Consider the following 11,673-nt stretch of genomic DNA (forward strand, 5'->3'; position numbering starts at 1 on the left):
GGCCTTTACCCTGTCACGGTAATGCACCTAACTTTTATGCCTTAGAGAATTCTTTAGATGAATATGAAGAATTGTATTTTCTCTGTTAGATTGAACCAAATATACATCAAATCGACTTAAACAAGTTGCAGACGAAGAAAAACAGACAATACAATGACTGCAAAAGAAACCCGATAAAAAAGACAACCACAATAGTTCACAAAGCAAAACTTACAAAAAGAACTCAAAAGTTTGAGCAACAAGTACCCCACAAAAACGAGTAGATCAAATGTTCTTTGGAATTGTCACAGATCCTGCACATTTAGTATCACCCGCCGTGTGATATTAAGCCGAACAAAGACTATTTCGAAGACCGAACGTATGACTTTCATGGTGTTGTTGAGTGTACTTGTCGGTTGTTATTAGGTTTGTTTTGTATATAAATCAGGTCGTGAGTTTTCTCTTTTGAAATTGTTTGTATATTTTTATATGTACAGTCTCATTGGCACATACATCATATCTCTGTTTAATAAAAAAAATAAATGCATGGTTGATAATGAAAATAAAAATGCACTTCTTAGAATAAAGCAGAAATAATATACCGTCGTTTAGATGGTGTAATAGAAGTCTGAGAAACTATCATAAAATATATGAACAATAAAACATTCTTTTAAATACTAGAGTATGTAGACTATGAATTTTCATGCAATATTGCATCAGTAAAAAATGGTAAAGTTGATGGACAATTACACTTGTGTTTTTGAAGATACATCAGCACAACATTAAATGATTGATCGCCATTTCCAGTCCATTTCCAAACATTTCTGACATTCACTGCCATTTTCTCTGCTAAATTCATTAAAGTTGTTCAAAATTACCGCAACCATATAAACACGTGTTGACCCTAAATTCTTTCTTTGCAAAATGCTTTTTTTCATCCAGTCTGAGAACGCCCCCTAGTGAGACAATTTCTTTTATTCCCTAGATTCGCAATGACGGCTGTGGAAATCTAAGGTTAATTTTTAATCATTTCAAATCTCAGAAATCTCAATTCTGACAGGTTTAACAAAATAGCAGAGAATGTGAAACGTCTGAGGGGATAAAACACAAAGCTCCGCTGTTTTTTCACGTGACATTAGGAACTCTACATGGTTCTGTTGCGTGTCAAAATTCTGACTGACGAAAATAACAAGTGCTTTGTATCACCGATTAAAACTCACAAACGTACCTAGAAGTACTCATATTTCACCAATTGATAAATCAATTGTTTCGAAGTGAGCATACGGACTGTGTATGTGACTGACGAAAGTACTGTAACAAATGCTTTGTATATCACCCATTACTAATAAACGAAGAAATGGTAAAGCCTTTAGAATAATTCATATTTCACAAATTAATAAATCTATTGTTTGGAAGTGAGTACTAGAAGAGGGGCGAAAGATACGAGAGGGACAGTAAACTCATAGATGGAAAATAAATTGACAACGCCATGGTTACAAAAGAAAAAAGACATACAGACAAATAAAACTACACAATTAAGACATAACATAGAAAACTAAAGACTTAGGAACACGCACCCCACATAGTATACTGACTTTGTATAATATGCAATTATTATTATTATTATTTGAAATAACAAGTGCTTTGTAAAACTCACAAACGGTAAAGCATAGGAATAATATTTCACCAATTAATTAATGTATTGTTTGGAAGTAAGTACGGATTTGGTATTATTGTTTATTATATGTCCTTTTCATCTTCTTGTCGGTAGGAAAACGTTCTTCAGACATTAATACCCACTTCGAATTCCAAGTATATTCAACCTTCGACTATGTTGAGGGCTGATTTATTATGTCTTAACACATCTCCAACCAACACAAGTAAAGTAACATTAGACCCAGAATTATTTAACTTGTATGAGGAATGTATTATAATGATTTAAGTTTCCGAGAAACATCTTTTTAAAGACAGACAGAACGAAACAAATGTTACAGTCAGATGATTCCCGTGTTTATGACAAAATACCATCGACCAAAAGTTTCTAAAGCTCAACACATTGTCAAACTTATAGATACATCTGATATTATAAATATAGTAGCCATCATTGCGATCATTATTGTTTTGCAGACATATGATTTTTGATTGCCCGCTTGGTAATGATTAAAATACTTTATAAATTGTTGGATATCTGAGTTATAAGAGAAAATGTATTAGCCTCTTGTGTGTTATCTCTCTCTCTCTCTCTCTCTCTCTCTCTCTCTCTCTCTCTCTCTCTCTCTCTCTCTCATGACTTATGGTGTCACTTGTGAGTATACTGTTGAGGTGTGTAACTATATCTATTAGAAAGAAGTAAACAAAAAACCAAATTCCAATGAACATTCAAAATGGAAAGTTCCTAAACTCTGCCACTTCAAGCGAATGGACAACAATTATCCTATTCCTGACTTAGTACTGACATTTCCTTATGTAGAAATGGTGGATTAAACATAATAGCTAAACCTCTCACTTGTATGCAAGTCGCGTAAAATTCCATTATATTGACACAAAAGTGTGAACAAAACAAAAGACATAATAGGTACAAATGTCAGAAATAGAAGTGCTGCAGTCAACTTTGTGTCATCAAAACCAATATAAACTTGAAGAAACAAATGTGTCAACTAAACAAAGCACATTAGCAGAAAGGAAAGACATGTAAGAATACAGAAGTAACCATAGCATAATAGCACGATGGCGATGTATAATTATCAGCCCACCTCAAATGATCAAAACAGATTAAACAGTACAGGTTAAAAGACAAATAAAAAGAATAATATAACACGTAATGATAAACAACGCCAGTATTCAAGACCATCATGTATCATTTGTGAAAAAAATGACAAATTTGTTTTAAAACTGCTACACAAAATTCTTTTCAGTTAGAGAATTGATAATGTAATAAAGAACTTAAGTCAAAGATGTAGTTCATTCTAATGTATATTACATATTACCTTACAAAGGCAAGAAATATAACTAGGAGGGTAAGATGTTAGCATACTGCTACAGTTTCCAATATTGATGAAAACTGGGGCTCATTTTGGTTTTTGACTGATATATAATTATTTCGCCGAGCAGGGCACACTCTAATATTAATTCTATTAAGTTTTTAATACAAGATGCTATGTCGACGTAACCTTTCAGTTAAAAACACAAGATGTGTTATGATTGTCATTTAGATAACAGACTAATTACATTTAGTCCACACTATCTATACCAATCCATGAATATGGCAGTTGTTCAGTTGTTCTCCATTCGTTTGATGTGTTTGAGATTCCGTTTTGAATTTTCCGAGGAGTACGTTATTTTTGTTATTTAATAACTTTACTTTTCAGAACAGTGAAAAAACTCTCAACTCTCATTCAAAATATCAATCACAAAAGATGGTGTTCGCTTTTCAAAGTGAATGTATGAATTATACCATATTGATATATTTTTATATTGTATATACATTTTTAGAAATTCATTTTGAAATTATTTTCAAACCTTTGTGTGACAGCTATGAATGGGTGTATGCAGGTGACGTTGACAACAGTTTCCTGTGAACGTTTTATCTAAGATATCTTTTGTCACAAACAATGATATAATGATCGAATGAGCAAAGGTCAAATGATTAATTTTTTATTGCATTCATTAACTGACAAGTATAATTAGTACAACTTTACCATTATATTATTATACGTACTAGTATTTGTGAAGATGCATTGCAATCCTCCAAGCATATTGTTTTCATTTCAAACAAGAGTTTGAAAAGCCATTAGTTTTCAATATGCATTAAAGTTAAAGAAACAAGGGAACCCAGCAATATGAATAAAGCTAACCAGTCACAAATAGTTTGTTCATTTATACATTTAATCCTAACTAGTAATCATCGCTAAATATTTGACAAAAACGTTGTAAAGAAAATCAACATTTGATGCGACTGTCATACAGTTAGAGGTTTAGCTAGCTTTAAAACCATGTTTTATACACTATTTTCTACATTAGAAAATGCCTGTACCAAGTCAAGAATATGACAGTTGTTATCCATTCGCTTGATAGGTTTGAGCTTATGATTTTGCCATTTGATTAGGAACGTTCCTTTTAAAATTTTACCCGGAGTTCAAGATTTTTCTTATTTTACTTTTTAAATTAAAACAACTTTTCAATGATTGCTACACCAGAGTACTGCAACAAAGTACCAAGGAACAATGTTCCTATGATTTTGAGGTTTGACAAAGCTTCTGGTTACTGATGCACAAAAACAAACATAAAGGTAACAAAAGATGCAATGTCATTCACAGCAAATGTCATATATTGCAGTAATAGGTTTAGATAATAGTGTACATGAAATACATGATGTCATGTAGTGGTTCGGACTATCCAACTCATAAAAGATATCAGGTTTATACTTTGTTACGCACCTCGCGCGTTTTGTCAACATACGACTTTTCAGGGAGGTTTAATCAAACACAAAGTCGAATAGCATAAATAAAAATGAAAAAAAATGGACAATACAGCTAGGACAAATTAGACAAAAGGTCATTAAAATAAAAACGAAATTAAAACAAAATTACAAGATCATAATTACAAATGAAAATTAACACCCAGATAATATAGTCACAAAGAAGGTCAATAGATGAACAAATTACAAACTCTTCTCCCATATGCAGTTCAGTCCGCCATCTGGTGTATTTTCGAACTGATGCATGGGGCAGACACACCAATATTTAAAGTGCAGATAACAAGAATGTGTCCCCAGTACACGGATGCCCCATCAGCACTATCATTTTCTATGTTCAGTGGACCGCCAAAATTGGGAGAAATCTCTAATTTTGCATTAAAATTAGAATAATCGTATCATAGGGAACATGTGTACTTAGTTTCAAATTGATTGGACTTCAACTTCATCAAAAACTACCTCGACCAAAAACTTTAACCAAAACTTTAACATGAAGCGGGACAGACGGACGAACGGACGGATGGTACAACGAACGGACGGACAGACGAACGACGCACAGACTAGAAAACATAATGCCCATAAACGGAGCATAAAAATAGTATGTACAATTAAAATCGCGCACAGTTCTTCACACAACCTTGTCTTCTGGAACTCACACTTGAATGAACCCGTAAACAGATAAGACATATCGACAAACAATGGACAATCAACATTGAAAACTAAAATTAAATGTGGAATATGGATCCCGAAAAATTGGGGACGACGTCTGAAGGTGAACACAACTTGCTTCTTGCAAGACACTCGCCGTGAAAACAATTTGATATGAAGACAAGCTTTTGTTTCAACTTATTATATTATTTTTCGAAATTTCCAACATGAAGCAATAAGAAAATAAGAGATTGTCAGAATATATATATTCCTTTACATATAAAGAAGTAAATCTCTGTATTGTTCGGCTCCTAATCAAAGATCATCAAAATGTGGTGGCTGAGATTTGTGATATTTCTTCCTGCTGACTATTGTATACCTTGCGTGCAATCAAGTTATAATAAATTTATTATGGATAACAAGCGTAATGTTTTTTATTCATACGTGCATTTCGTCTACCAAAAAGACAAATTAGTGACGCTTAAATTAAAAAAAGTTAAAAAGGCAACATTACGAAGTAGATTTTTTGTTTGTTTTTGCCTGTCGGTTAAATTTTCAAACCGAGTCTATATATTTACCTATCAGCTATTATTATTCAAATATAAGCCTAATACCAAATACTATTAATAATGCTCTCATCATCTTCAAATGTATTTTCTTGTCATATTTGGCGAGATGTTTTTATTTGAAGCAAGACCGCTGAGTCATCTGCAATGGTTGATTTGGTGCACAGACAACAATAGTATCAAGATATTGAAATGACTACGTAAGCCAATTTTTATTCTAACAACTGGTTTCTTTCCGAAAGAAACGATACAGACTGACTTAGAACAGATAGTGATAAGAAAAATATGAATAGACCTTGGCATACTACTATTGCCTTTATTTAGCTTATCTGCAACACCCTTTGGAAAATTGGGTCCTCAATGCTATTCAACCTCGTACTTTATTGACCTTTTTGACGTTTATTATTCGCGCGTCACTTGTGAGTTCTAAATTATACGAAACGCGCGTCTGGCGTTAACAATTCCAATCCTGGTATATATGATGACTTTATCAATTGTGGATATGGGTGAAAAAGATGACCACATTTTATACCACGTTAAAAGAAAAAATATATCCACAAAAATGCCAATTCCCATATCAAACATACCGGATATGGGATTGGATTAATACTAAATTATGACTGTTTTACTTCATTTAGGGAAAAACTCAAAACAGAAAGAAATCGGATCTTTTTCTTAAAAGAATCAATGGAAAAATCGTGTTGCGTGGAAATGAATTATGTCAAACTGTCATTCACTTATAATGATTTTTTACTTTATGCGCAATCTTGTGCAATACATTCGATTTTCTGTTACCTGTTATTCTACAATTTTAATGAAAGAAAAGAGAAAGTCCATAGTATCAAATAAGTCCTGCTCAAGTTTCTTTCTGAATTCTTGGAGAATCAATTCGTTTTGGCACATTTTGTAACGATAGAACCAATGTATATTAAAAAATTAATGTCAGGTGCAAAATATTAATTTCTTAGCCCTTTCAAGAGTTATGTGCACATCTACGATAAAAAACCAACATTGCTGCGTCTCTATTTAAAACACCAGAGAGTAAAATATGTATATAATGGTGTCGCAAACTTACATAAAAAAGAAGATGTGTTATGATTGCCAATGAGACAACTCTCATTAAGAGACTTAATGACACAGAAATTAACAACTATAGGTCACCGTACAGCTTTCAACAATGAGCAAAGCCCATTCTTTTTTTGAAAACTAAAATAAAATAAAATAAGATAGTTAAGTTAACTTTTTCATACTATACCTAAGAAAATTAAAACAAGAATTACCCATTGTTGAGATGGCAAGCATTCATCATTTTATAATTAATTGGTCGTATTTAATTTTATTAAAATGCTCATGCTAAAAAAGTAAGTATTACTTTTACAAATGAAAATGGTTTTTTTAGGAAGTACACGTCGAAAGAGCTTTAAAGGTTCGCATTAAATATGTTTTATATATATATATATATATATACAACTCGTCTAAACATCAACCCAATAATGTTAGATCTGTAAATTTGCCTTCGCAAATTTTTGGTTTTTCCCTCGCCGGGATTCGAACCCATGCTACTGTGATATCGTGACACCAAATCGCCTGCACTGCAGCCGTCCCGCTAGACCACACGACCACCTGGGCTCTACAAATAATAGAGCTTTCGCTGGCCGTGTGTTACCTTTCCTCGTCAGTTTTAATCTAGCGGCGTACTACAGTACATGATATATAAGGCATGAAGATGTTATTGTTACAGATCAGCTAAATTATCTATAGTAAAGGATCCTACAAATTAATGTAATATACAGTCACAGAAAATAATTATATTAATAAGTACGTCTGAGTCAGTGACAACTCTACAATATATATCTATTTTGAAATGATAAAACAATAAGAAGAACATGGCAGTTGTTATCAAATAGTTCGTTTCTATGTATGTTGGCGTTTGTTTTTGTTGTTCCGTTTTGTTTCCTGTTTCCCGTAGTTTTAGTTTTTGACACGAATTTATTTTCAGTTAAATCGATTTATGACTATTGAACAGGGTATACTACTTAACATTATTTAAGACGTTGCTGTAATAAAGCAGGTACCCTTTATTTCAGTACCAGGTTTACACTTCGACATTAAATGTCTCTTTAGTGACGATCTAAGCCAATATATTGAAAAAATACAAAATTAATGAAAAATTACGAGCATACAAACCATTTTTTTTATCCACACAGCCGGTCAAGAAATCAGAACTGTGTGTTAAATAGTTATCAAAGGTACCAGGATTATAATTTAGTACGCCAGACGCGCGTCAACTTTGCCAAATTGGGTCAATTTGGAATTTATCATTCAAAGAAAAATTATCACAAAACAGATTCTGTTCATAATAGACAATTAAAAACGTATATAGAAATGTTCATTGTAACAAAATCATCTTGATAAACACACTTGTCAAATATTTGGTTGTTGGTATGATTTGCAGGTAAGTGGTTTCCAAATATACAAAACTGGATATACAAATATCCTAAGAACAAGTATAACAAAACTTAGATGGATACAATCGTTCATAAAATCCATTACATGAAGAAAGACCGACAGCTCATTGCAGAAAAAAATGACAAAAAGACAAACACCCACGAATAAAAAAAAATATAGGGAGTGAATTCGACTTCTTAAGAAGGTCATAAATTCCTGTTTGCTAGTGACACCTGCAGGTATTGATAATAAGGAGTAAAATACTGTAACAATACACATTTAGTGATGTCAGTGGGAAAGATACTGAACTAAATGTGATTTAAAAGAAACAAAAGATATGAGGACATTATAGGAATGTGAGAGAAAGAAATCTTTAAAAAATAGTTTAAATTAATCCAATTTGTGTTCCATCATTCCTAAATACGGCGATTGTGATATTGAAATTTGCAGTTACAAAATTTGGAAGTTTCCTGAAATTTAGAAATACATCTCCCTCATGGAAAGCTCTGGTTCCTTGCCAGTTATTTTTTAATACCTTTTGTCGTCCTTTGTTGATTTTATTAAAATCATCTTCTTTCGTAATTAAAGGGCCCTTCAGGGCATATCAATTACAAATACTCACTTGTATGCAAGTCGCGTAAAATTCCATTATATTGACACAAAAGTGTGAACAAAACAAAAGACATAATAGGTACAAATGTCAGAAATAGAAGTGCTGCAGTCAACTTTGTGTCATCAAAACCAATATAAACTTGAAGAAACAAATGTGTCAACTAAACAAAGCACATTAGCAGAAAGGAAAGACATGTAAGAATACAGAAGTAACCATAGCATAATAGCACGATGGCGATGTATAATTATCAGCCCACCTCAAATGATCAAAACAGATTAAACAGTACAGGTTAAAAGACAAATAAAAAGAATAATATAACACGTAATGATAAACAACGCCAGTATTCAAGACCATCATGTATCATTTGTGAAAAAAATGACAAATTTGTTTTAAAACTGCTACACAAAATTCTTTTCAGTTAGAGAATTGATAATGTAATAAAGAACTTAAGTCAAAGATGTAGTTCATTCTAATGTATATTACATATTACCTTACAAAGGCAAGAAATATAACTAGGAGGGTAAGATGTTAGCATACTGCTACAGTTTCCAATATTGATGAAAACTGGGGCTCATTTTGGTTTTTGACTGATATATAATTATTTCGCCGAGCAGGGCACACTCTAATATTAATTCTATTAAGTTTTTAATACAAGATGCTATGTCGACGTAACCTTTCAGTTAAAAACACAAGATGTGTTATGATTGTCATTTAGATAACAGACTAATTACATTTAGTCCACACTATCTATACCAATCCATGAATATGGCAAGCCCGGATAAAAGAGGAGGGAAGTCATAGATATATATATATATATATATAAAGCGCAAATGTCCTATGTAAAAAGCGCAAATGTCCATTTTTAAAAAGCGCAAATGTCCTATGTTTTGAAGCGCAAGTGTCCACAAAAAAAAGCGCAAATGTCCTATGAAAAAGCGCAAACGTCCCGTGCCGAAAACTTATTCCAAAATTGAAGAGCTGATAAGTATTTCGGCACGGGACGTTTGCGCTTTTTCATAGGACATTTGCGCTTTTTTTTGTGGACACTTGCGCTTCAAAACATAGGACATTTGCGCTTTTTAAAAATGGACATTTGCGCTTTTTACATAGGACATTTGCGCTTTATATATATATATATATATATCTATGACTTCCCTCCTCTTTTATCCGGGCTTGGGACCGGCAGGTTTGACCTGGCAGAGTTAAAGTCATTCTTTATGGTTAAAAGTTTAAAAATCCATTATAGCACATTCATGTCATAGCACATTGTTGATATATGTTTAAAAGTTTATGTACAGCTAAAAGTAAACATTCTTAAGAAATAAAATCAAGTACTGTCATCACAATTACAAGTCAGTCTTAGCTTGATATTTGAAGCCCAATGAGTGAACAAATTTTGCTCTTGTTATCTGCCCTGATTGGAACTTAGCCCACATCTCAAATAAATGATCGAGTTTCTCCTTCTCAATTCTTGACTGGGGAGCCTGTTCATCAATGTACCGAATCTTAATATAATTTACTGACTGTTGTTCAATAATGGTCTTCAAAAATATAAAAATGGCAGGATGAGTCATGTAAAACTGTGCATTGTAGTGAGCATGGAATGATTCTGGACCATTTGTTGTACGCTTACTGTAAGATGGCTGTTCAGCCCATAATATTGGTGGAAATCTTGATTCAGTTGTAACGTAATTTTCTGTCAGGTAGTCTGCAAATTTGGAACATCTCGGTTCTTTAGGTGCTTCAGCCATCATGTCTTCAACAAAAGAGTCTTCAACATCTGCATCCGGAAGAAAAGAAAGTCCGAAAAATTTGTGCAACCATTTTCCCACTTCAGTTGTACATTCCTTGTATTCTTTAGAGAGTCCTAATGCTTGAATTTTTCTCCACCAGGCTTGGGACAGATGGAAACGGCAGCACTTCAAGAGGGCTGATGGAAATAAATTTCTAACTACAACCATAACCCGGTCTTCAAAGTCAACATGAACCGTCTTAGGTTTCAAAGTCAAATTTCTATCATTACATAATTCAACTAGTTTGGTAAAACAATGATGATATATTTCTTCAGACTTCCCAGTCAACAGAATAAATACAAGGGGAATATAGTTCCCATTTTTAAATCCATGAATGGTATAGAGCTGATTAAAAAATTTAGGGCAAAATTTAAATGTTCCGTCCATAAAAATTTCTTCAACATAACACAAGCATTCTAAATTGGTTGTACATGTAAAGATGATTATTCCATTTTCTCTGTCATTGACTTGAAGAAAATTTTCGAATTTTGAGGTCTGTACAGGATAACCTTCAAAGAGAGTGTGAACCTCTTCTCTTGACTTAGGCAAATTCGGTTGGGATTTCCTTCTCACTCTATACATTGCCTTTGAAACAGACTTTAAATCCTTAGGATGTAAAGAATCCTCACCAACATCTTTCAATCCAGCACGAATGATTTTTGATGGTCTCTGTGTGAGGTCGTCAGCAGCCTTTCGTTTTGCATACACTCTTAGCTGATGGCGCTCAATTTTTCTGTCGTCGCATTGTTCATGATTGTGATCATTTTTCTGACTCAAAATATTAGATGTCCCACTGTCCGTTTTAATCCTTGCATTGCAGTTTTTAACAGTACATCTCCATGAAAGGTCTCCAATTTTTAGGGTTTGGTCGAAACGATACAAAAATCCATCAAGACATATACATTTTTTTTCTTTACTTGTCACTATAACTTTAAAATCCATGTTCACTGTTTAAATGTGAACTATCTAATGACAAATATACATGTAAGTTAAATTTATTTACGTAATGATTACTTCTCATTAAGATTACAGGTAGTCGACTATAGGTAAAAAGCGCAAATGTCCGGTCAATTTAATACAGGTGAATCAAAATTAAAAGCGCAAATGTCCATAGTATTTGAAGCGCAAATGTCCTATCGTTTTACAGGTAAA

At 32.9% G+C, this 11,673-nt stretch overlaps 1 protein-coding gene across 1 annotated transcript; it reads right to left on the reverse strand.

The window, feature by feature from the left end:
- Nucleotides 1-9,947: 9,947 nt before the first annotated feature.
- LOC143078464 (uncharacterized) lies at nucleotides 9,948-11,508 on the reverse strand. Its single transcript, XM_076253324.1, has one exon. It carries the CDS (start codon nucleotides 11,461-11,463, stop codon nucleotides 10,075-10,077), a length of 1,389 nt encoding a protein of 462 aa, XP_076109439.1. The 5' UTR covers nucleotides 11,464-11,508; the 3' UTR covers nucleotides 9,948-10,074.
- Nucleotides 11,509-11,673: the final 165 nt, after the last annotated feature.

The sequence above is a fragment of the Mytilus galloprovincialis genome, chromosome 6 (assembly GCF_965363235.1).
Source record: "Mytilus galloprovincialis chromosome 6, xbMytGall1.hap1.1, whole genome shotgun sequence".
Classification (NCBI taxonomy): Eukaryota; Metazoa; Mollusca; class Bivalvia; order Mytilida; family Mytilidae; genus Mytilus; species Mytilus galloprovincialis.